This window comes from Vombatus ursinus, unplaced genomic scaffold (genome assembly GCF_900497805.2).
Source record: "Vombatus ursinus unplaced genomic scaffold, bare-nosed wombat genome assembly UNPS02014781.1, whole genome shotgun sequence".
Classification (NCBI taxonomy): Eukaryota; Metazoa; Chordata; class Mammalia; order Diprotodontia; family Vombatidae; genus Vombatus; species Vombatus ursinus.
The window spans coordinates 23,928,869-23,956,606 of NW_020954559.1; the positions used below are offsets into that span (position 1 = coordinate 23,928,869).

Sequence of the window (27,738 nt, forward strand, 5' to 3'; positions counted from 1 at the left end):
ATGATAGTCAGGTCACTTTGTCCATAGAGACGTGAATGCTGTAGTTGAACACTCTGTTCTGAAAAATACTCTTTGTTGCCACATTGCAGTACAGGAAACTCCCCCAACCTCTGTTGATAGACTTGTCATCCTTCACAAACAGCCCCATATTGTTCTGCTTTCTTTTTCAAGAAAAATGTTTTATATATTTTTTTAATTGGGGGTACTATTCATTTAGACATGGGTTTTAGATGAAAAGAAAATTTAATAAATAAAAGCCTGAATGAGGCATAGATATATGCATTTTCACCATCAATGGTGTTTGCTAAAAATATTTTAGTTCTGTTATTCAATTCCAGAACCATTAAAGGCACACTTTTATTTTTTCAAGCCTGGAAAGAATGCAATTGCTAGAAGCTAATCATAAAAGATGCTTTATGTTTTTTCTTTCTTTGTTTTGTTTGTTTTCCTCCTGCTGGGCTTTTCATTTCATCCCATTAAATCGATGGCTTGGCACTGCCTCCCACAGATAATATTTAGATCCGTAGTGAGTTTAAAATGGATTCAATTGTTCTGTCAGATTTCAGGATAATAAGCTCCAGATGTGTTAGGCCAGGTACCACAGTCCTGTTTTGGCTGTTTCCACTAAGGGTTATCACTTCCATATCTGTGTTTCTGGTTTCCAGGCTCTGAGGCCCGCCTGACTAGCCTGCGGGGAGGCACTGGTCTTTTGCCTTCAGGCAAACCTTTTTCTCTCACAGTGCCAAATTTGGCTTTGGAGAGCAAAGGCTGCCTCAGCACACCTGGTGTCTGTGCTTGGACTGCTGAGCTGGGGGAAGCTGAGGTGATGGAGGGCTGCCCTCTGCTGGCATCTCCATGTGCTTCATTTCTCCATTCCATGTGGTATTGCTGCTGGGCCTTCTGATGCTGGTCCATCAAAAAACGCCTTGCCCTTGGTTGCAAATTTAGCACTGTGGTCCCAGTATCTGGATCAGAGTCACTGCTATTGCCATCTATCATGAGAGCAAAGGAAGGGAAAGTCAGACTTGGGTGGAAGACACTCAGCGAACTTGATTAGCATACCACAGGACAAGATTCTTACTGATACCTGGACATTCCCAATAGCTAGCATTTACATAGCACTTTAAGGTTTGCAAAGTGCTTTATATATATGATCTTATTTGACCCTCAGAAGAACCTATAGGTTCTATTATTATCCATATTTTGCATATGAGGAAATTGAAGCTAAGAGAGTTTACGTGACTTGTCCAGGGTCACAGAGCTAGTCAGAGTTTGGAGCAGGATTTGAATTCAGATTTTCCTGTTTCAGTCTGCTGCACCACCTAGTCTACTCGACCTTCTTAAATTCATATGGTTTTATCTGCTCTCCTTTACATGCCAAATAGGTATTCCAACTCTCAGGAGACACACACATACACATGTATCTATGTATGTATATGTATACACATACATGCATACACATGCATAACTGCATATGTGCAAATATGTGCATCTGTATATACATATATGCATTCATGCATGTATATAGCTATATATACATGTGTGTGCATATATCTGTTTAGGCACATGTTTGCATATGTATATATGCATATATACCTATACAGACACACATGTATAGATATATACATGTATATATCTGTGTGTGCATGTATGTGTGTATGTGCACGTATATGTATGTACAAATGTATTTGTGTTCTGTCTCCCAAGAAGCCCTAAACTCAAATTCTGATACCAGCTTTATTGCTGGGTAGTTTGTGTATATATAGAAAAAAATACACATGCGTATATGTGTGTATATATATATATGTATGTATATACACACATACATATTTGTGTATACACACAAACTAACCAGCAATAAAACGGATCTCAGAATTTGATTTTGGGGCATCTTGGGAGATGGAATACCAAGTGCCAATAGGCTGATCACGAACAATGGTGAAAAAATGTGGACAAAATTGAATTAGAAATACAATTGCTATAGGGATAGCAAGTCACCATCCATAGCTGTGAGTCAAGATTTCTGCAGGGAATAACATATCTCATGATATTTTTGTTTGCAAAATTAATAGGAAGATGTAATCAATTTTTCTCAACCTGAAAGTATGGGGAGAATTCTTTGGGGAATACAAAGACAGGCTGTGAAGTTCCAAACAACCACTAGATGGTGGCCTCGATATCTCAGTGTCTGGTCACAAACTTTCGTAGTGTTGATTTGTCCATTTTCCTGGATGGTGGCATAGAGGATAATTTACTATATTTGGAATCTGGAAGACCTGAGTTCTCCTGCTTCAGGTGCTTGTTAGCTGTATGACCTCAGGCAATTCAGTTTCCTCATCATTCAAAATATGCCAATATGCACCAGACACTATATTAAGGGTTGAGAATAAAAAAAAAAAAGCCAAAAAAAAAAAATCCCTTCTTTTAAGGAGCTCACAGTCTAATGAGGAAGAAAACATGCAAACAGCTATGTACAAATAAGATACATACAATATAAACTGGAAATAATCAAGAGAGGGAAAATATCTTTAAAATGAGCATATCACCTACCTCACAGGGTTATTGTAAGGATCAAATGAGATAATATATGCATAACCTCAAAATACTATATAAATGTTGACTATTATTATTTTCCTGATTCCTATAATCTGGATTTCTCTCTTTGATCATTTTTCTTAGTCTTTCCAGTCTTCAGATAAACAAAAGAAGTAGGTTACTATCCCTCTCCACTTCTCAATAGCACAGGAATCCTGTCCCACTTCTCTTTGGAGTGGGACGGGATGTCTTTGGGTGAGCTGTGTCTACTTGAAATATCATCAGTCTACAAAGTGTAGAGAAACCTATTCGTTCAGATTGAACAAATACCCCAGGTTGTAAGATACACTGTTGGCTTCCTTAAAACTATATTGGTTTTAGGGGCAGCTAGGTGGCGCAGTGGATAGAGCACCAACCTGGATTCAGGAGGACCTGAGTTCAAATCCGGCCTTAGACACATAACACTTGCTGCGTGACCCTGGGCAAGTCACTTAACCCCATTGCCTTGCCAAAAAAAACCAACAACAACAGCAACAAAAAAACTATATTGGTTTTTCAGAATAACTGTTAAAATGATAAATATTTACAGTTTTGCAAATTTTCCACATTCATCATCTTTTCATTAACTAAAAGATAATAGTATTTTCTACCATCTTATTAATGGGATCTTTGTGGAGAATAACTTAGTTAATAATTTGGAGACTGTATGGTGATAATCACATTATTAATAAATGGCAATGATTGTGGATTTATGAAATGTTTGACTTATGAACCAATAGGTAGACTAATTTAGGCTTGATGTAAGAAGAAAAAACAAACTTTTTAGAGCTATCTAAAAATGGAAATGAATGCCTCTGGAGATAGTGGGGTTCCTTCTTTTGGGAAGCCTTTGAAGTTTGGATGACCAATTAGTTATTTTCTAGAACCCCAAGCCTTAAAGACAACTAGGGAATGAGAATACTGAAAGTATAGAGGCAAACTGTGTAAAGACAAGGAGTTGGGAGATGGTCTTGATGTTCCTGGATATGAGGTCTCCCTGACCCATGAATTTACTTTACGTATATTTGTATATATTTGGATTTCTTTATCTGGGTACAGATGTATCTCTCCCAGTAGAATGTAAGACCTTGAGGGCAGAGATTATTTAATATTTTTTCTATATCTCCAGCATCTACAATGCTTCACACAAAGTAGGAGCTTAATAAATTCCTGGTGAATCAAACTAAAGAGGATAGAACTTTTTTTTTTTTCAGGTATGGGATAAATTAAATGGCCACTGATGTCCCTTCCAGTTCAAGAATTCCACGATCCTGTAAACCTTAATGAAAAAGGACAATTTTGGCTGTTTCTCTCTTAATGGCAATGGTAATTGAATTAATTTCTATACATGTTCATTACCTGCATTAGACACATTATGTCTTCTTTTTAACATGTCTGGAAGTTTAGTGTTCTTAGGTAGTGACAAATACCGGGATGTTGAAGTAGATGCCTGTATATATATAAAAAAAAACATTAAAACCTCACCTTATTTTGTATATAATTGCGTTTTTCAGGGATTAACAGTTTATAATTCCACTCCAAAAGCTGAATTAGTGTTCAAAATTCAAAGTATAGTTCTTAAGCCTAAAATCATGTTTCTTTAATATTCCAAGAATAACTTGTATTTGAAATATTTGACCATTGCCCAAGATAGAATGGAGATTAGCACTAAAACAAAGTTGTGAAATCATGAGACAATCAGAAAAAAAATTGTGTCTGTACATGTTTGAATCTGTGAGCATGTTTGATTAAAGAATGAATGCTCTGCATTTTCTTAAAGAAAAGCAATTGAAGCACTTGGTTCACATAAATCACAAATACAATTTTCTATTATTTTTAAGAATGCATATAAAATGTACAATAGGTATCATATTGCTTACCTTCTCAGCAGGTGGCAGAGGGATAGAAGGGAGGGAGAGAAATTGGAACTCAAAATTTAAAAATGAATGTTTAAAAAAAGTGTGTACAACTAGAAGAAAAGTTTAAAAAAAAGAAATCATGTGTTAGTTCTATAAAAGCTCAGTTTTGATGGTTTCATGAGAGTGATGGAATAATGTTTTTGTTATTGTTGTTTTGTTTTGTTTTGGACCTATGATTTCATCATTGTTAGTATTTCCCAGTAAGGAAATTCCCTCTACTAATGCCGATCAACAACTCTTCTGCAACTTATAAGTCTTAGGGAGTTGCCCACCATCACAGCATTACTGTAGCAAAATAATTTATATTGCAAATATGAGAATTATTAGTATCTTTTAAATTTTTAGTAGCTGTTTCAGAATTCCAGCATGTATTTATTTTGACTAGATCCATTAGACTATACTTTTAACTTCAAATGAATTTCTCATATGTATCTAATATGAATACAGCTACACTTTTTTTATTTTTTATGTATTTCTTTCCTGTCATTAAACCTTGAATATATATTTTACTGGTTCCTATTTGCATATGTTGCTTCCATTCTATTTAATTTTTAAATAGTATTTATTTTTTCAAATTACCTATAAAGATTAATTTTAATATTCATTTCAAAAAAATTTGAGTTCCAAATTTTCTCCCTCCCTCCCTCACCTCACCCCTCTCTAAGAGGGTAAACAATTCGATACAGGTTATATATATATATATGTGTGCAATCATGTAAAACATTTCCATATTAGTCATGTTAGGAAAGAAATTTTTCTCAATTAAAAAAAAGATTATGTTCATAACCTCTCTACTGTCTAGCTTCACAAAGAACATTATAAACAATCACATAAAATGATAATTAAATAATTCCCTTAATTTTAAAGAGGCTTTCCTTATCAGAAATACATTGAAAAACTAAAGGTAAAAGTTGCCCAAGTCTTTTTATGCTCATGAACTAGCAAAGTTGATGATATACAATGGGAGTTTGTTTCTCTGTCACTGCCAGCCAAGGTTTCTTTGAAGTTCTGGGCTCAGATGGTTTCAGGATTAGCTTGAAAGACACAAGTTAAGTTACCCGTCTTTCCCAGTTCAAGCTGTTGTCTTTCCTTATGCTTTCTCTCAAGCTATGCCGACGTCGGATCAGAATCTCTTTGGCTTGCCTTTCTCTTGTATCTGTGGTCAGGTTGTGTCTATTATAAGACAGAGTCTGAAAGGTAAACAAATTGGGGATCTTTAACAAAAACACTGATTGATCAGGCCTGAAAAAAAGTTAAAATTATATCACATATATCTTTGGTTTTTAAAGTCAATTGGGTATTTGAAGTCTCAATGAAACAAAGAACATTTATAATATCCATGTATATTCATACTGTTAATTTTTCTATAACTTGGTCTTCTTTTTGATGAACCAATTACTTTTGCAAAGGAAAAGAGAAACTGATTGAGTTAAAAACCAGTCTGCTTATCTTATGAAAACAATGGAGAATATATGTTATATGGGCTGGGGCAGGAAAAATATTTTTATTTCCAGGAAGTCAAATGCATTTTTGAATATATGATAGACAGTAAACCCTATACCACTTTAGCCACAGGGGGGTGCCATGGTCTTTTGATTAAATTCCCTACTCAGCTATTTCAGGGCCCATTGTCAACTTCTGTAGAAGAAATTCCTATCATATCCACCTCCAATCAGAATCAAAAAACCAAAAGGGTCCTAAAATGGGACTTTAAAACAATTTTTCAATGTATGTATAATGCCCATAACTAAAAACTGTCAGAACTACATAAAGATAGGAGTTTCCTAAAATGAATGAAAATTATTGATGATTTTCATTTCTTCAGATATAAAGGATTTAATAGGATCATTGATTTAGAGTTGGGAGGGATCTTTGAGAGCATCTAGTCCCTTATTTTACAGTTGAAGAAACCGAAGCCAGGAAAGGCTAACCTAACTGACTTGCCCTAAGTAACACAGGTCGAAGAGCCAGGATTTGACCTTGAGTTCTCTGACTCCAAATACAATATTCTTTATACTATCCCACAGGAAACACTATGAGGATGCCTCAAAGCATAAATGAACATGACAAGTGTGGTGGGCTCACACCACTCTGCTCCTATGCACTTATTAAGCAAGGATTGTCTTTTGCCCCCCCCTTTTTTTAGCATAGTATCTGGCACATAGTAAGTGCTTAATAAGTGTTTATTCATTGATTTTCCATGTATATATCTTTTCTTTTTCTTCTGATTTTTAAGCTCTTTTACATCAAAGACTATGCTATTTTTATACTTGTATCCCTAATACCTAGCATGTATTTTTCACATTGTAAGAACCAATGAAAAAATAAATGTCACTTGAGTTAAATAGAATTCATTGATAATGGTAGAACAGATTGCAAGGGTGCCTTAAAAGTCAGGCAGTGGAATTATAGACTACATATAGACAACCGTTGTAGATTTTTAACAACAGTATGACAAGAAGAAAATGGGATTTTAGAAATATTTATCCGATAGCCTCATTAGAGGTGATAATAATAAAAGTAAAAACAGCAATAATAAGTATAGCTGATATTTATATCATTCTTTATGATTTTATGCATCAGACTGCCTCACTTTTGTATTTGTATTTTGTCCTAGACTGATGTCTAAGACAGTGTAATGGCGTGGGGGTGGGTAGTGGTGGTGGTGAACAGCAGGTTGCTGTTGTGCTTTGGTTTGCCTAATGTCATGTTGTAGAAAAGGGTACAGAAATGACCATGAGCCCATACAAGGTTACTATGTTATACAAAACTACCAAGTTTCTGAAGAGTTGAGCCATTTTACTTGGAAGTTGCCAGGGCACCGGTTCAGTGGTCTTTAGGGTATGCTCTGGGCAGAGAAGAAAAGGCAGCCTACTATTAACCATCCTCTTCCTCATTATAGAATACACTTAATAAATACTTGTTAATTGATTTTAGGGTTTGAAGTGTGAGATATACATGTACATACACACACATATACATATATGTACATGTTATATGTGTGTGTGTGTGCACACATACATATACATATACACACATAAACATTGATCCTCGGAACAATCCTGTGATGGTAAGTATTGCAATTGCATTTTTACAAAGGAGGAAACTGAGGCTTAGAGTGAGTGAATTACTTCCCCAAGAGATTATAGCTAAGAAGTGATCCTGGTAAATGGAGAGACTGATAGGAAGCTATCAAAGTACTTAAAGCATAATTGCCAACAAACCAGGACAGGATAGGGCAGTGGAGTCACAGAAGAAGGATTGGATGTGGGAACTATTTTGAAGGGAGAAATGATGGAACTTTGAGACTGAATAAATATAAGATATACAGGAAAAGAAGTAAAATAGGACTTCAAAGTTCTGAGACTGGAGGCATGAGAAAATCATGGTACCAATAACAGAAAAAAAGAAGTTTCAGGGGAAGTCTGGCTGAGGGGAATACTGACGAACTGAGCATACAACATGCTGAATTTGAGGTGATGGCAGATATCCAGTTAGAGCCCAACTACTCTGATTTTTTTTTCATTCAAAGATACTAAATATTTTGGTAAATATATAAAACTTCTTACACGCGGTCGTATTTGGTACAGATTCCTTGAAAATATTTGTCGTATCTCATCCATTTCACCAGGGGTCAGTTTTCTTATTTTTTCCTCACGATAATCACTGTAAAGGTTTGGAAAAAAAGAAAATTTTTTTAACATTTGATAAATATTGGAATGATAGATTCTCATCTTCAAAGTGATGGTGATCTTCTGCAAAAAAAAAAAACCAATCTTATGAAAAGAGAGTACTTCAAGAACTATTTAATTAAAAATTCAAAAATGCTATAAGGGTTTAGAAAAAGCACTAGATTTGGAGTCAGAAGACTTGGGTTTAAATCCCTTATTGCTTCTTACTTACTGTGTGAATCTGGACAAATCATTCTCTTTACCTTGGCCTCATCGCTGGTAAAATGAAGAAACTGAACTAAATATTCTAAACCATCCTGTAGTTGTACTAATCAAGTTAGTTATATCTACAGAATTTGAAGACAAAGTCCATAGGTATAACCTCCTGAAAAAGGGACCCAACTCAATACAAAATGAATAGGATGGTCAGATTCAGAAGAATGGGTTACACTCTATAAGAAAACCTATAAAAGCAAGATTGATGAGACTTGAGTCTTTTCCAGATCCAATCAAATAGGCTGTAATATTGTCCCAAAAGATTGCAATGTGTCTCAAAAACTCATCAAGGAGTCATTATCTTTTAAAAAAAACCCTATTTTAAAAATAGTAACATATTCAATTGTATTTTAACATGCTCAAGGTAATATTGATATAACAGAAGAGTAATGAGTGCTTTGCATAGCTCAGAATAAGGAAAGCTTAAGAGTTAGAGTTTGTCAGTGTTCATGCAATATTATCCAAGGAAGAAGGTGTTTGTAATTCAGCAAACATTTACTAAGCACCTTTTGTGTGTGCCAAGGTGTGCTTGGTACATGACGAAATACAAAGCTTAGACAGATCATTTTTTCTGCCCTTGTAGAGCTCACAATCTAGTGCATATGCAAATAATATAACATAAAATAATGAACAGAGAGTAGATAATTGAGGTACGAATAAAACTTACAAGAGGTCCAAGGAAAGAAAAGTCATTAATGACTGGGTAGGTAATAATGATAACAAATTTGTATAAAAATTAAAGTTTAATAATGTATCTTCATCAAAATAGCTCTGTGTGGAGGGTGCTATAATATTACTATTCTTATTTTAAAGATAAGGAAACTGAGGTCCAGAGAAATTATATGACTTATCCAGTGTCACAAAGAGAGCAAAATGTCAGAGCCAGGACTCAATACCAGGTCTCCTGGTCAAGTGTTCTTCCTAATCTGACATATTATCTCTTTGGTTTTTTTTTGTTTGTTTCTTTTATTTTGTTTTGCTTTTTAATTATAGCTCTGGAAGAAGCCATAAAGGTCATGTAACCCAACATCCTTATTTTACATATTGAAAAATGTGCCAAGAGGGTCACATGATTGACTAAAGAAGACTTCATAGTGGCATTTAAACTGGGCTTTACAATATCAATAGGAATTCTACAGGCCAAATGGAAAAGGGGTTAAGGAGAGTAGGCACAGGCTGAGCAAAGGCATAGCTGTGAAAAGGCACAGGGTATGTTTAAGGGATAAATAAGATTCAGTTTAGTTGAAATATAAAGTAAGTAGAAGTGAGTAAGATGAGATAAACTTAGATAGGGTGCTACAGATTATTGCTCAGTCTAAGTAAGCTTTTCCCCATCATGTCAATTGACTAGATTACATATCCAGCATTTTGCCTTCTGATATCCAGGTGAAAACTCCAGACAAGTGTGCCTCTGGGCAAGAGAAGCAGTCCCAGAGTTCTCCTCTCCCCTTAAAAGAAGAAAGATCTTTCCTTGGAAGAAACTCAGATGACACTAGTGTCACCCGAAGATGACATTAGTCATAGAATGATATAGTCATTCTGAAGCTTCGGAAGAAAGATGTAAGTCTCAGAAAACTGAGGTCTTAAAACAATTAGCTGAGAAGTGAGAAAATGAGAAAGAAGTACTTGGGAAAGCAATCATGGAAAACAGTAGCCAGTAAAATGGCAGAAGAAAAAAATGACCTACAACATGGAAAAGAACAAAGAGACCCAAAACACACAAATGACTGCTAGGCCCAAGTGCTTGTCAGAGAAATGCAAGCATATTTCAAGAGTATGAAGGAAAAAAGAATCCAAAGACCCTGTTGATGAAAGGAAAACTCATTTAGTCTGAGAACTGACTTTCTTCCGAATTTTCCCTTCCTACATATCCAAAGATTGCATAAGCCAGTGTAATTTTTATCTTTTCTCTCCTAAAAATATTAGAAAATCTGATGTAGGTAAATCCAAATTATACAAATGTAGTCTGGGGAGGCAAACAGGGAGAAATTACAAGTGTTTCACTCTTTCTCTAAAAGAAGAAAAGAAAGGGAACAGAAGGGAAGGGAATAAATATAGAGTACTGCCAAATTGTAAAGGGCCTTGGATGCTTGTAAAGGAGTTCGAACAGAATTCTCCAGTAAAAAACAGGAAACAACTAAAGTTTTGGAGCAGAGAAGTGACATAATCAAATCTATACAAAGGGAATGTAAGTCTGGCAATAATGTGAAGGATGTACTGAAGAAGTGAAATGGTGAAGAAGGCCAAGGAGGAGGCCTTTGTAGGACTAGGACTATGGTAATGAAAGCCAGTGGGGGTGGGGGGGGTGACAGTGACACTGGAGAGGAGCAAATAGATCCCCAAAGATAGAAAGAAAAGGCGTCGGTAGCTAATATAATATATGAGAGTTAATGAAAAGTAAGATTATCAAAGATTAGAACAAGGGAGACTAGGTGAATGATGATGCCACGGACAGAAATACTCAACTCAGAAGAAAGACCAATTTGGAAAGAAAGATACTAGGTTTCACTTTGAAAACATGGAGTATGAGGTGCTGGTAGGGCTTTGAGATCCAGTTATATAGACCTCCTTTAGAGCAAAGGTTAGAGCTGTAGGGAGATATGTGAGAGTCACCTATGTAGAACTGAAGCCATGGAGATGGGGGGGGGTTGTCAGAGGAAGGGAGAAGAAAAGAGGAGAGGAGAAGAGAAGAGAAGAAGAATCAAGTAGAGAAGTAAGAGCTATAATTCTGTTGCAGAAACCTCCAATATTATTTCCCATTAGAAATTATTATGATACTATGAAGAAAGTGATAATATTAACTTCATTCAAAAAAGCCGTAATAGGCACATGAACTCAAAAATGTACACCAAAAGGTAAAAGCAAAGAGTTGTTACTAAGAGGAATGACTTTCAAAATGATCTGGTTAGAGTATGTGAATAGTAAGTGTTTTGTTTTGTATGTAGTTTTTTTGCTAATAAAAAAATAAAATTTGGTAAATGTATACTTTTTTGAAGGCAAACTTTACCAATGGGCTAATAATGGTTTGTTAAAAGAGAACCAGGAATGTGTGGTGTTCCTAAAACCAGGAGAGAAGGGGAAGTACCAAAGGAGAGGGTGGCTGATGTCAGAAAGCAAGAGAGGCACTCTGTTGAGTGCTGATTAGAGTCAGAGTACGTGCCTGGATACAAATTACAGGTCCTGCATTTACTAGCTATAAAATCCTGGTCCATTTGTTTAACTTCTCTAAGCTTTATTTACCCTGCCAATAAAATGGGGATAATAAAGATTGCACAACCTACCCAATTAGAAAGCTGACAAAAGAAAAGTATTTTGTAAACTTTAATATATTATATACATGGGATAATAATAAATAGTAATAATAAAACTAAATAATATTATTAAAATAAATAATAAATAAATTAAATAAATACAACTAAAAAAAGCTTTTGATGAATCTGCCTGATTATTAATTGCCCTTTTATTCTCTATCTTGCAAGACACCATACTTTAGAACATATATCCATGGATACCTTTGGGATAATGTGGAATCCCAGAATAATTCATACTCTGAAGAGATACCTACTTTCTCTCCTTTTACTAACATTTTATATAAGTAAATTATGATTAAAGTAGATGTTAGGGCAAAGATCAGTGGGGAAAATAGCAAAAGATTGTGGCTGTATGTGGAAGAGGGGTGCAAGGCAGGGAGAACTGGCTTGGTGGCCTAGAAGGCAAAGTGAGGGATGAGAAGGAACCCCAGCCCCTACATGCTGACCTTGCACTTTAATTGTATTAACATAGTTCCTTTCCACCAGACCCTTGAGTTGGCATAGTTTCAGCTGTTTCTTCTCAAAATAAAAGATTCCCCAAAGTACAAGAGCTGGGGGAATGGATCAACTCAATTTGTCATACAGGAGCTATAACTGGAGGCAGTGTAGTTCAGTGGCTGTTGAGTCAGAAGTTGGTGGTGGTGGTGTTTAGTCATTTTTTAGTCGTGTCTGACTCTTTTGACTTCTTTTGTGATTTTCTTGGCAAAGATACTGGAGTAGTTTGCTACTGCCTTCCCCACCTCATTTTATAGATGAGGAAACTGAGGCAAACAGGGTTAAGTGACTTGCCCAGGGTCACACAGTTAGTGTCTGAGGCTAGATTTGAACTCAGATCTTCCTAACTCTAGGCTAGACACTTTATCCACTGCTTCACCTACCTACCCCTCTCAAGGCAGAGGACTTTGGATCAAATCTTCTGTCTGTTGCTTATTATCTGTGTGATCTTCAGAAAGCCATTGAAGGTACCTGGACCTCAGTTTCCCCATCTTTACAATAAAGCAATTGGATTAGATGGTCACTGAGACTCCTTCCAATTCTAGATTCTATAAATTCTGACTGTCTACATGCCACTAAGTAGTTAGTGTTGGCAGTAGTCTGCCCTGGAAATAGTAAGGAACAGGGACAGAAACTGTGACTTTTTTTAGTATAGGAAACTTATAAATGAGAAATTATCTATCAATGCCAGTTGGCACCTTCTTTACAACTTAGAGTCTTAAAGCTGCCAAGAGCACTACAACATTAAATGATTTGCCTAGGGTCACAGAACCAAAATGTATAAAACAAGGGACATTAGGTTTTCCTAGATGAGAGGCTTGCTTTCTATCCACTACACCATGTTGTGTGTCACCCTGGAACAAAGAACTCACAATTTTTTGGTGACCAAATTACTCCTAATTTCTATATAAAATCCGTATCTCTCTCTACCCATGTATCTATCTAGGTGCTTTATTTCAAGTATACGTCTTTTTAGCATGAAGAAATACCATTTCTTCATTCAAAGTGAATCATATACAAAGGAAAAGCTCTTATGGTCTGTGATTAATTCAATGGCCTATGAATTTAGAATTCTTTGCATTGGCCTTAAGCTGAGATATCAGAGCATGACCCCAGAAAGTAATGAGGTCCCCTATGTCAATAATCTGTGGTAAAACAGCTACATAATTATGTGCTAGCTTATACTAGCAAATATAACACACTTTCAAAATATTCAATTACAAAACATGAGATAAGGAGATTTTAATTTACTTTCAAGCACTGAATTTCTAAAAGCAAATACTCTAACAGACAAATGGGTATTATCAGACTACCCATTTCCCCTTCCCAAATTAACCTCTAAAAATCAGTACATTAATATTTAAACCAGAAAATCTCTCAGGAGCTCACCCACAGCAATGAGTTCTCATTGCCATGTTTTCCAAGATTAGCTCCCCTGGGGTCACTTATCCTTCCTGGGCTTTAAAGATTGTTACAAACACATACATCCAATATTGATGAATTTCTCTCTACCAAATTATACTTACTTCAGTGAAGCAATAGATGGCACTGTGCTTATCATCCCAGTCTCTGCCATCTCTATGGCATGCTTTATTTCCAGCTTCTTATATAATGAAACGATGCTTGACTTGGGTTGGTTTTCCCTAATTAGAAGCTTCCTCAGGTATTTATCATCAAATTTTTTGAACCTGGAAGTAAAGAAAACCAACTCTTTAGTCAGTTATTGTCACTGGCTAGGAAAAAATAATGACAGAAGTAAAATGGAAATCACAGGCAATTCCCAATTTCCAGATCTTACCAGTCAATCTAAATTATATATAAAAATATACATATATATATACACACATATGCAAGTGTGTGTGCATGTGTATTTATATGTATATGTATATGTGTGTGTCTATATGTATGTATATATACTAAGCTATTTATAGAATGAAGCTGAAAATTCCTGATGATGGTCTCTGGTTTTAAAAAGCTAGACCACTGTCCTTCCTTACAGCAAGCTGAGAATAATTAGGGGGAAAAGAACCATTTCTCAAGGGAGATATTGTTGATGATACAACTGCACAGCAGAAGCACAACTGGGTTTGGGCACTAAAGAAAAGAATTTATGTAATTTTTTTCTTTTTTTTGCATTTGTTCTGACTTATATTTTAATTCACTGAATCAGGATTCGTGGCAATAACACATCATCCATTTTAACTTGCCTTTTTTACAAAAGATAAGCAAAAGGATAAACCCATATTGAGATCAATAAAACAATGACATTTGATCTACTTAATATGGGCTCTTGGGTTTTGCTTATTTGCTTTTTTTTTTGCCACACCTTCCATCTATTTGCCAAACTACATAGACACTTGTTTCTTATTCTCAGCATCAGAATCTTTAACTACTCTAAAAAGTTATGGCATGCCTGCCATATTCCCTTTCATATCATCCTCTAGAGACCACATCATATTAGCAAGGTGTGGCATACCAGAAAAACAATATTAAAAGCTTCAGCTAAAGTAAATAGAACCCTACCACACCTAAAGCAACTAATTTTTTCTCCCATTTCAGCTTCTAAAAGCAAAAAAGATTATATGGGAGGACCCGGCATGTTATCAGACAACTGATCTGGGTGGTATGGCAGAATGGCAGATGTCTGCTCCAAGTATCTATACATAGCATGATAGAATCTCAGATTTGGAAGAGACTTCAGAAGCCATTTAGTCCAACACAGGAATCCTCTTCTGAGCATCCATGACAAGTAGTTGTCCAATCTTTTGAAGATCTCCAGTAATAGTGAGACCACTATCTTCCAAAGTAGTCTACTGCCTTTTTGGACAGCTCATTGTTAGAAAGTTATTCATTATATTGAGCTAGTCTAGCCACAAGGGCAAAGAAAATGAAATCTATCCTCTCTCTGACTAAATAGCCATTCAAACACTTGAAGATATCTATCATTGCTGAAACACCCCCAGCCCCACCCCCGAGTCTTCTCTTTTCCAGGCTAAACAATTCTTCATTTATTTAGCTAATCCTCATATTCTTTGATTTGTGATCCTTTCACCATCCTGGTTGGTCTGCTCCAATTTGTCAGTGCCCTTCCTAAAGGGTGGTGCCAATAATGGGATTCTAGTTTGACCTGACAATGTCAGAACACAATGGAACTACAACCTCTTTTGTTCTGGATACTTTCTATCAATGAAATCTAAAGTTGCATCAGATATTTTTTATTGCCATGTCATAATATTGGCTCATAGTAAGTTTAGAATTTACTCAAACTTTCAGGCCTTTTTCACAAGAACTACTTCTTAGCCATGCATGGGTACAGAGGTACCCAATACAATATTGTACAATGGATTTTTTTTACCTGAGTGGGACTTTACATTTATACCTGTCTGTGCCCATTAATGGAGAATAGTAGATCAAACTATGGTATAAGAATATGGTAGAATATTGTTGTGCTGTAAGAAATAATGAAAAGGAAGACAGAAACATGGAAAGATTTTGTGAACTAAAGCCAAGTGAAGTGAGTAGAACAAAAAGAAAAATTATACAACAACCACAATATCATAAAGACAAACAACTATGAAAGACTTAAGAATACTGATCAACATCAATACATTGACCAACCACAATTCTGGAGGACCAATGAAATACACTACCCATCTACTGACAAAGAAGTGATGGATTCAAGATTTAGTATGAAATATTTATATATGCATGTGCATATACATGTATGTAATATGTATATGTATATATATTGACATGGAAATGTGGGAATTTGTTTTGACTGACAAATATGTGTATTTGTTACAAAAAAGTTTTTGTGTTGTTTTTTGTTTGTCTGTTTGCTACAATGGGGGAGGAGAAGAGATGAGAGAGAGAAAAAAATAGATTTTTGTTCATTGAAAAAAATTTAAAAAGAATAAGGCAAATAAACTCTTTTAGACTTTTGTTCAAGGCCTCCTCAAAAAAATTAATAAATTATCTTACTTCTTACTAAAAGAATCCCTTAACTTTAATTTTATTAGATTTGGTTCACTACATTTTGGCTGCTACCATGAAATGTATCAGCTATTCTTCCCAGCTTTTTGTCATCTTTAAGTTTAATAAGTTTATATTATTATTATTATAAGTTTATATTAATAAGTTTAATAATATCTATTCCCATAACCAAGTCATTGACAAAATTGCTGAATAGTAAAGACCCAATAACCTATACTTAAATCCTCCATTACAGAACACCATCCAGGATGATACCATTCATTGCTACCATCCATTCATCAATCAATCAGTCAACAAGCATTTATTAAGCACCTACTTAGCCCTACTGTGCTGACTGCTGAGGATACAAACACAAAGAATAAAGCAATCCTTATTCTCAATGAATTTATATTCTAGGCAATTATTATACTTTGAGTCTTGTAATTCAACCTGTTTTGCATCTACTTGCAATATCATGTGGCCCACATTTCAGTCTTGTCCCTGAGGATACTGGGAAGCATGTCACCAAATGAATGCATTGTTGAAATTCAGATAATTATACCTATGATATTTTCTTGTTCTACCTGGTAACCCTAGTAACGCTGTCTAAAAAGAATATGAAGTCATTTTGGTATGACCTGTTCTTGATGAATCCATATCCCTGGTTTTTTGTTGGTTTTTTTTGTTTTGTTGTTTTTTTTGCTCTATGGACTTACACCCCAAGTTCCAGTCTACAAGATTGTTTTAAAATCTCAGCGCTCAAATTTATTTGTTACTTCATCGATTTAGATAGAAACATATCACACATGATTCATACCTGCTCATGTTGTATATCTCGTCTATGTCCTCCCATTTGTTTACCATACCAAGTTTACCTAACATCCTGAAAATCTTCCCTTACTTGCCCCAGATATTGCAAGAGACCAATGCAACATTTATTCTCTCCTCATCTGTCATACTCATCATGTGACTAGTCCATCTTATTTTTTCAGTAACTTTTTTTTTCCCTGATGACATTATTTACTACTGTTTTCCAAGGTTCCTTATTAGTTACATGTAGCATCCTGCTTACACCCTCCGTTCACCTTTCCACTCTGCCCTCTATGTGATACTAATTTTCAGCTCTTCTCAGACTATTGTGCTCTATATAGCAAAGCCTCATAATAACAATAACAGAATAATTGTATCAAAAATATAGGATTTTTTTTCTGGGAGAACCTTGGGGGTCATTAAAAGGCGCTTTGTAATTTTCTGAAGGCAATACAGTTATCTCTTCCACATCATGACTTTCCCCATTGCAGCTTCAATATATCACAGGTCAACATAAGAAATTAAATGGAAATTTTTGGGAAGTTTTGCAAAAGCCACAGATAATGTGCAAAGGCCAGCAGACAACACAGAAAAAGTTTAGAAACTCAGAAATGCATAAAATACATGTGCAGTATTGTATAATATCAACCCAAATTTTATAATAAGGTACTGTAACCACCCCATAAAATAAAAAAAAAATTCAGACTTATTCTCTGGTATGAAGGGAGGGCCAAAAAATTTATGCAGATTTTCCAGATCATAGGAGCACTACATTCCTAACCCCTACAATGTGGAAGGAATAACCATAGTTCTTACCTCTTCCTTCTGTTTAATTTCAGGTTCAACTCATTATCTATTCATATTATCTGTTCTGGAAAATTAAACTGATGGGAAAACTCCCTAATTATCTACCCAAATGCATGTCATAATCTAGGCCAGAGGTTTTTAACCTGAGATACACAAACCCACAATGGGTCAGTGGATAGATTTCAGATGGTACTTGAACTTGGATGAGAAAAAAACATATTTTTATTTTCACTAACCTCTAAATGAACTTTAGCATTTCCTTCAAACAAAGTATTAGGTTTCACCAGACTGTCAAAGGAGTCCATGACAAAAAAAGGTTAAGAAACTTGATCTAGGCAATGTTTTTCATCCATTTGGTCTTTTCTGTGTGAGGGGTCAGGTCAAAATCTTTTTAGTGGTCACGAATTTCTTCAGGAGGCTCTGCAATATCCTTGGGCTTGATGCAACTGAGATGATGTTATCTGCAAACAGGAGAACCTGGAAGCTTTCACCAACCTTAGGTAATCCCCATTGAACTTGGACTCTGTACTAGTTCTCCCCCATCACACCTTTAGTAAACACCTCTGGCAAATAGAAATATTACCCTTTTATGCCTTACCTGATGTTTATTATCATAAGGTTACTGAACAAAGTTATCTCTGTTGTCATATATTTCAAAGAATCTTAAATAATTTTGTTGTATGGTTGGAAACATTTTATTAAAAGAAGCTTAATTTAAGACAGCAATTTGCTCTCCTGAATCACTTAAAAACATTAAATATTTTCTTTATCAATAATTAACAAAGATATTGAAAAAGAAAAACAAAAAAGAGGAGGCATTGAGGGGTAATGGATGGAATGCTAGACTTAAAAGTCAGAAAGACATGGGTTCAAATCCCACCTCAGATATTTAATAGATTTATGACTCTGGGGAAGTGACTTTGTGCCTGAGTTTCCTCATCTGTAAAATGAGGATATTAGGTTTAACAGATTCTAAGGTTCCCTTCAAGCTCCAAATTTATGATCTGATCCATGATTGAAATATGAATTTAAGTTACATATAGTTTACTTTTAAAAGTCCATATTAAATGCAGCAAGTTACTAACAGTTTCTGTGAATGACTTTTTTTCTTATATGTTTCTGTTATGTTGCTGTTCTCTCTCTCTCTCTCTCTCTTTCTCTCTCTCTCTCTCTCTCTCTGTCTCTCTCTGTCTCTCTCTCTCTCTGTCTCTCTCTCTCTCTCTCTTTCCTCCGGGGGGGCAGCTAAGTGGTGCAGTGGATAGAGCATCAGCCCTGGAGTCAGGAGGACCTGAGTTCAAATCTGGCCTCAGACACAACATTCACTAGCTGTGTGACTCTGGGCAAGTCACTTAACCCTAATCACCTCACCAAAAAAAAAAATCTGTATTTCTTCCCCTTCCCAATAACTCCCTCTTCCCTCCCAACCTCCCAACAGAATCCTATATTATAGCAAGTAAATATAGCTGAGCAAAGCAAACAAATATAGGAGAATGAAAAACTCATTCCCATCCTGCTAGTCCATCACATCTCCATTGAGAAGTAGGAAACACTTTATTCTATGAAATCAATATCAATCACTGTACTAACCTGAATTTTGAAGTCTTTTAAAGTTGCTTTCCCTAAATGTGTTTACTGTGTAAATTGTTCTCCTGGTTCTGTTTGTTTCATTCTATACAGTTTACAGATGTCTTTCCAAGTTTCTTTGGGAAGTTCATGTTTGTCCATTATTTTTTTGTGATACAATAACATTCTATTACATTCATATGCCACAATTTGCTTAGCCATTTCCTAACTTTGCTGCTCTAAGAAAGCATCACTATAAATGTTCATCTTTTCTCTTTCTTTAATATCTTATGGATATAGGAATATGTCTAGTAGTGGGAAAACTGGGTCAATGGCTACAAAAAGTTTAGTAACTTCGGAGTTATAATTCAAAATAATTTTCTAAAATTGATGGAAAAATGCAGTTCATCCTAAAGTATATTAGTGTGCCTATCCTCCCAAACTCTAAACTTGTATAATATTTGTGATTTTCATGCTTTGACATTTATCTGATGGAGAAGTTGTAAAACCTAGTTATTTTAATGTTTGTTTCTCTTATTTTTAGTGATTTGAAATATTCAACTTTTATAGCATCATTGATAGCTCTCATTTCTTCTGAAAACTCCTTGTTCGTATCCACTGACTACTTATCCATTTAGGAATGGCTCTTGTTATTACATATCTGTTTAATTCTTAATAAGTCTTGGATATCAGGCTTTGATTTGAATAGATATTTGCTGCAAAGTTTTGTTCCCAATTAAATGCTTCTCTTCTAATTCTAGCTATGTTGGTTTTATACATTCGAAAGCATTTCGATTTTATATACTTGAAAATGTCCATTTTGTCTTCTATGATCACCTCTACAGTATGTCTAGTTAAGGATTCTTCCCCTAATCATAACTGTGAAAGGTACCTCATTCCATTCTCCTCTGATTTGTTTTTATGATATGACTGCCTATATCTAGATCATGTATCAATTTAGAGCTTACTAGATTACATAGTGTAAGATGTTGATGTAAACCCACTTTCTTCTAGGCTGCTTTCTGGTTTTCCAAGCAATTTCTAGTTGAATAAAGTCATTACCACAGCATTTCAAGTCCATTGGAGTGGTATGTTGTTAAATTGCTTTTTGGTTTTGTTTACTTAGATTTTTAAATTATTAACTTTTCTATTTTCAAACCAATACCAAATAGTTTTGATTATTACTGTCTTGTAGCATAGTCTGGGATCCAATAATGATAGTGCCCCACTTTTCCTTTGTTGTTGTTGTCATCGTCGTCGTTGTTGTTGTTCAGCCACTTCTGACTCTTTGTGTTCCCATTTGGGGTTTTCTTGGCAAAGATACTGGAGTGGTTTGCCATTTTCTTCTTCAGCTCATTTTACAGGTGAGGAAACTGAGGCAAACAGGATGAAGTGACTTGTCCAAGATCAACAATTAGTAAGTGTCTGATACTTGATTAAAACGTAGTTTTTCCTGACTCCAGGCCTGGTGCTCTATCCACTGATACCCACCCTTCCTACTTTTCTTATTTCCCTTGAGATTTCTGGCCTTTTGTTCTTTTTTATTTTTACTAGTGATTCTTTTTTTAAAAAAACATTTTCTATTATTTTCTTTTTAAATTTTGACTTTCAAATTCTCCATTCCCATCCCCTATCCACTGAGAAGGCGAGCAATATATCAATTAAACATGTGAAATCATGTAAAACATATGTCCATATTAACCACATTTTAAAAAAAAGAAACAAGAAAAATAAAGTGAGAAAATTATACTTCAATTTGTACTCAGAGTTCATCAATTCTGTCTCTGGAGATGGATAGCATTTCTTTATCATGAGTCCTTTGGAACTGTCTCAGATCATTGTATTGATCAGAGTAGCCAAATCTTTCACAGTTGATCATCATTACAACATTGCTATTACCATCCACAATGATCTCCCAGTTTTGCTCTTTTCACTTTGCATCAGTTCATATAGGTCTTGCTATGTTTTTTTCTGAAACCACCCTCACTGTCATTTCTTGTAACACAATAGTACTCCATCACAATCATATGCTGCAACTTGTTCAGCCATTTCCCAATTGATGAACATCCTCTCACTTTCAAATACTTTGCCACCACAAAAAGAGCTGCTATAAATATTTCTGTACATATAAGTCCTTTTTCTTTTTCTTTGATCTCTTTGGGTTACAGTCCTAGTAGTGTCAAAGGGTAGGCAGAGTTTTATAGCCCTTTGGGCATAGTTCCAAATTATTTTCCAGAATGGTTAGACCAGTTCACAATTCTGCCAACAGTTCACTAGTGTTTTTTCCCTCATCCCATCCAGCATTTGTCATTTATGACAGGTGTGAGGCAGTACCTCAGAGTTGTTTTAGTTTGCCTTTCTTTAAATAATAGTGATTTAGAGCATTTGTTCACATGACTATAGATAGTTTTGATTTCTTCCTATGAAAACTGCCTGTTTATATCCCTTAACCATTTATCAGTTGGGGAATGGCTCTTATTTTTACAAATATGACTCAGCTCTATACTCAGTATATATTTGAGAAGTAAGGTCTTTATCAGAAAAAGTTATTGTAAAATTTTTTGATATTGCTTCACTATTCATTATAACTTTTAGCAAAATGTAATTTTGCTGATTATCTCTTTTAATTAGGTCTATTTTTGCTTTTGCTTAGTCTGAGATCTTAATTGTTGCCCCTGCGTTTTTTACTTCAGTTGAAGCATATTCGATTCTTCTCTAGTCCTTTATTTTAACTCTGTGTGCATCTTTCTGTTTCAAGTGTGCCTCTTGTAAACAACATATTATTAGATTCTAGTTTCTAATCCATTCTGCTCTCTGCTTTCATTTTATGAGTGAGCTTATCCCATTCACATTCACAGTTATGATTACTGTGCATTTCCCTCTATCCCATTATCTTCTGTTTCTTCCTCTTTTTATCCTGTCCCAACTCAAGTCGATTTTACTTCTAACCAGTGCCTCCTTTAATCCACCCTTCCTTTTATCACCCCTCCCCCTTTCTCTTAACCCTCCTACCCTGGTGTTTCTGTATTGGGTAAGGTACATTTCTTTACAAAACTGAGTGTGTGTGTGTGTGTGTGTATGTATGCAATTTAGTTTTATTGAGACCCTCCTGATTACTCTTTCATATCTACCTTTTTATGCTTCTCTTGAGTCTTGTTTGTTTGAATGTCAAATTTCCTATTCAGTTCTGGTTTTTTCACCAGGAAGGCTTGAAACTATCCCAAAGAGATAAAAAAGGTGGGGGAAGGACCTTCTTGTACAAATATTTTATAGCAGGTCTTTTTGTGGTGGCAAAGAATTGGAAATTGAGGAGACTCCTCATCAACTGGGGAAGGGCTGAACAAGTTGTGGTATGTGATTGTGATGGAATAGTATTGTGCTATAAGAAATAATGAGCAGGCTGATTTCAGAAAAACCTGGAAAGACTTACACAAATTGATGCAAAGTGAAGTGAACAGAACCAGAAGAACATTGTATATAGTAACAGCAATATTGTATGTTGATCAGCTATGAACGAGTTAGTAATTCTCAGCAATACAGTGATTGAAGACAGTGCCAAAGAACTCATGATGAAAAATGCTATCCACATCCAGAGAAAGAACTGATGGAATTTTCATGCAGATAAGAACATACTATTTTTCACTTCTTTGTGTTTTTTTTTCTTTTGGTCTGTTTCTTCTTTCACAACATGACTAATATGGAAATATGTTTTACATGATTGCACACATATAACCTACATCAAATCACTTACCATTTTAGGAAGGAGGAGGTGAAGGAGAGGAGAAAATTCAGAACTCAAATATTTTTAAATGAATGTTAAAAATTGTCTTTACATGTAATTGGGAAAAATAAAATAATACAAAAAAGAAATGCTCTATTTCATTAGAAGTCCTCTATTTCATTAAATATCTATTTTTCCCCTAAAAAATTATACTTAATTTTGTGGGTAAGTGATTCTTGGTCGTAGTCCTAGTTCCTTTGCCTTCCAGAATATCATATTCCACAGCCTCCTCTCCTTTAACGTGGAAGCCGATGTAGAACAATCTTGTGTTATCCTGATTGTGGCTCCATAATACATGAATTGTTTCTTTCTGGCTGCTTGTAGTATTTTCTCCTTGGACAGGGAGGTCTGGAATTTGGATATAATATTCTTGGGAGTTTTCATTTGGGGATCTCTTTCATGAGGTGATTGGTAGATTCTTACCATTTCTATTTTTACCCTCTAAATCTAAGATATCATTATAGTTTTCTTTGATAATTTCTTGAAATATGATGTCTAAGCTCTTTCTTTGATCATGGCTTTCAAGCAGTCCAATAATTTTTAAATTATCTCTCCTTAATCTTTTCTTCACATCTATTGTTTTTGTGATGAGATATTTCACATTTTCTTCTTTTTATTCTTTTGACTTTATTTTATCATTTCTTGATATCTCATCGAGTAATTAGATTCCACTTGTCCAATTCTAATTTTAAGTAATTATTTTCTTCAGTGAGATTTTTGTTCCTCTTTTTTCATTTGTCCAATTCTGTTTTTAAAGGAACTCTTTTCTTTTCTTTCTTTTTTTTTTTAGGCAATTGGGGTTAAGTGACTTGCCCAGGGTCACACAGCTAGTAAGTGTCAAGTGTTTGGTCTGAGGCCGGATTTGAACTCAGGTCCTCCTGACTCCAGGGCCGATGCTCTATCCACTGTGCCACCTAGCTGCCCCAAGGAATTCTTTTCTTCAGTGAATTTGTAAACCTCCTTTTCCATTTGACCTATTCTTCTTTTTAAGGAGTCTTTTATTCAGTGAATTTTTTTTTTTTTACCACTTTTACCATTAAGCCAATTCTGCTTTTTAAAGTGTTATTCTCTTCAGTATTTTTTGTGCCTCTTTTACCAAGCTGAAAGTTCTCTTTTCATAATTTTCTTACATCACTCATTTCTTTTCCAATTTTCCCTCTACCAGTCTAATCTCTTTCTTAAGTTCTTCCAGGAATTCTTGTTGGTTTAGGGCTCAATCAGTATTTTTCTTTGAGGCTTTGTTTGTAGCTTTTATTTTAGTCTTCTTCTGAGTTTATGTGTTGGCCTTCCCTGCCACAGTAGTAGCTTTTTACAATCAATTTTTTACTTGTTGTTTGTTCATTTTTAAAACCTATTTCTTGACTTTGAACTTTATGTTAAAAGTTGGACTCTGCTTACCCTGGGGGTGAGGCAGCACTGTTTCAAGCTTCAGGCTTTTTCATGTTGCTGTTTTCAAAACTAGTTCTGGGGGTCTGCAAGTTTTTGGTGCTTCCAAGATGGTGTGATCCTGGGAGAGGCACGAGCACTGCTCTCCTGGTCTGCACTCTGGTCTTTACTCAGGAAAGGCCCATGGTCATCAGCAGCCACAAGCACTACTTCTCTCTTTGCCTTGGAACTGCTCCCTTGTGACTGACCTCCAGCACTCCTCTCCACCATGAAACTACAACTCAGAACTTCACATGAGCCACAGAGTTGCCAATCAGTGCCAGTTGTACTCAGTGTCCCCTGTAATCTCTTTCTGACCAGTCGTCTGACCTCCTTACCATTTGACCAACTGACTGAGAGTCCCTGAAACTACTGCTGCTGAGGCTGTTGCTGTTGTGACTGCCTGTGTGGACTCCAGATGGGCCTCCAATCCCGTTGTCACAAACATTTCCTGCCAACCTCCTAAGTTTTCTTAGGCCAGAACAATGTCTCACTCTGACCTTTTGTTGGCTCTGCCACTCCAAAATTTTATTTGGGGAGTTAAAGTTGTTTGGAGGGGAATGTTGAGAGTTAAGCTGTTGCCTCTTATCCACCATCTTGGCTTTGCCCCCTACCTACTGACCTTTTGTTCCTACAGATGAATTCTACTTAAGGTGCCATGCAAGAGGAGTAAGAAAGAGAAAATAACTCATAGAATCATGTAATGCAGCAACTGACAGAGATATTAGAGGTTATCTTTTTTAATTCATTCATTTTTTTCAGAAAAGGAAACTGAGGTTTTAAGAGATCTATTTTTAAAGATGAAGATTCTATAATTTCCACTGTACTTTTCTCCAGGGCTATTGCCCTTTTCTGTTTCTCAAAGATTTTTCAGAAAACACAGATGGAAACTTAGCATTTTCTTCTAGTAGTTCCTGCAGAGCCCTGAGTTCTTCTTACTTGGTGCCTTGGCAGCATTAATGAAGACATGTTGCTCTCACTTTTTCCTTACTTATCTTGGGTTCTAACTCACTATCAACCATTTCTATTTTATTATTTTCAATAATAGAAAAAAACAAACAGAAGCCAAATTAAATAATGAAAAGTAAAAGGAGCAGAATCAAGAGAATATTGTATACAGTAATAGCAATATTGTTCAAAGAATAACTGTGAATGACTAAGTTATAATCAACTACAAAGGACCTATGAAAGAAAAATGCCATCCACCTCCAGAAAAAAACTGATAAACAGATGTATGCATTGCATGGTTTTAAATGTGTATATAAATATATATGTGTATATTTGTGTATGTGTGTGTAAATGTATATATGTGTATATATACATGTGTGTATATATGTATTGTGTATGTGCTTGCATGTGTGTGTGAATGTGTGTGTGTGTGAAACAGTGACTTTCTATTGTGCAAGGAGGAGAGGAAAAGAGGGAGACAGTTCAGAACTTAAAATGTAACGAAGAGAGGTAGAGAGACAAAGAGAGAGAGAGAGAGAGAGAGAGACTAACAAATTGGCATTTGAGCTGAGTTCTGAAGGAAACTAATCATTCTAGCCGTGTCTTCCCTATTTCTTTTCACCACTGATCAAATTTAAAACATCAGTTGCTTCTTCTTTTGTCTCTTTACTATCTCTACATTTTTGACATATTCAAACCTTCCCAACTGGATAATAATCTGCATGAAAGCCAGGAAAGAGTATGACTTACATCGCATGTGTATTTCCCATAGTATCTAATACAATGCTGGCACAAAGTAAATCTCCAAGGATTAATTATTTAACTGGCAGGCTGGTGAATTATATAAGGGGTTACCAGTCTACAAATCTACTGCTAGTCATTAGAAGTAAAAATAAATAAATAAATAACATGTCTAACTCTATATCCATAAACACGTATATAAAGAAACATGTGCAAATGCATGTTAACACAAAAGTACAGATAATTTATAGATCTGAAGATAGCATTCACATTAAATATATAGATAGAGATATGTATATATAGCTATGTAGATATATAGATATTTAGCCAGATCTACAGATATAAATCTAGATTCTATATAACCTATCTAGATATTTCTATCTATAGCTCTATCTTTATACGTGTATAGACGGATATAAAGTTAGACATGTTGGTTGTTTACTTTTTTATATTTATATAGCTATCTATATGTATCCACATCTATCTATTCTCAAAATAGACATTTCCATCCTTTTAGGACATTTCCATCCTTTATCCCTGCTGATGTTCTGCGCCTTTAAAGGTCATCCAATGAAAATGTTTAAACTTGTTTTCTGAGTTGTTCAGGTCCAATTAAATAAGACAGTTTCATAAAAGCAGTCTTACCTGTCTCTCCAAAAATTGTGACCCCAATGTCCACATATGTCTTCAATCCCAGTCTTCACATGATCAAAAAACTAAAAGAAAAAAAACACACTGATAATATATATCACTAAATACCTGATATTTTTAGTCACTTAACTCATGTCAAGTTCTTAACCTTATATAATTTTCTGAGAATTTTATCAAAACATTTAAATGACCATAATTAATATTAGTATTCATGAGATTTTACTACTAAGTATTTTACAAATTATCATCAGACTATTGTGTTTGATATCAGTATATAAAGTGCCATGGAAAATATTAAATATATTAATAAGCATCTCAGTAAAAAAATGCTTTTGCTGGTCATGGTAACAAATGCCAGAAACATGATGTAATTTCTGGTTGCTCTCTTTTCATTTTTGGAGCTTATCGGGCTGAGTTAGGGTAGTGACATTGTAGCTTTTCCCACTACTCTGCCCCTCAGCCCATCACTACATCCACAGCTGACTCCTTTCATCTCACAATCATTTATTTCATTTTTCCTCAGTAAAGGACAAAGATGTACAGCAGATTCATTGGTGCCCAGTCTTAGGCTATGGAATTACATTTTTTTTTCATTTCTCATTTAAATTTTCATTCTAAATTAAAAACATACCCGGCAATGAATTTCTTCACTGACAGCTGGCTGCTTTTTATTTGACCTCTTCACATCAAGGAACTCCACTAGTGGCCGAATAGTTATTCCCTGCACAGGAAGCAATAGATTAATTGTCTCATTAAAAGATAAAGCGGTGATGGATGGACTAATATACAGAATG

At 35.2% G+C, this 27,738-nt stretch overlaps 1 protein-coding gene across 1 annotated transcript in view; it reads right to left on the reverse strand.

Annotated features, from left to right (window-relative positions):
• Nucleotides 1–377: 377 nt before the first annotated feature.
• LOC114046305 (sodium/hydrogen exchanger 2) overlaps nucleotides 378–27,738 on the reverse strand; it is a 113,723-nt gene continuing 86,362 nt past the window's right edge. The window contains exons 6-12 of the mRNA XM_027866606.1: nucleotides 27,576–27,665; nucleotides 26,939–27,009; nucleotides 13,773–13,934; nucleotides 8,063–8,159; nucleotides 5,552–5,683; nucleotides 3,934–4,024; nucleotides 378–992 (exon numbers count right to left, since the gene is read on the reverse strand). Of these exons, the coding sequence (XP_027722407.1) occupies nucleotides 625–992; nucleotides 3,934–4,024; nucleotides 5,552–5,683; nucleotides 8,063–8,159; nucleotides 13,773–13,934; nucleotides 26,939–27,009; nucleotides 27,576–27,665 (1,011 nt within the window). The 3' untranslated portion in view covers nucleotides 378–624. The remainder of the gene's footprint in view (nucleotides 993–3,933; nucleotides 4,025–5,551; nucleotides 5,684–8,062; nucleotides 8,160–13,772; nucleotides 13,935–26,938; nucleotides 27,010–27,575; nucleotides 27,666–27,738) is intronic.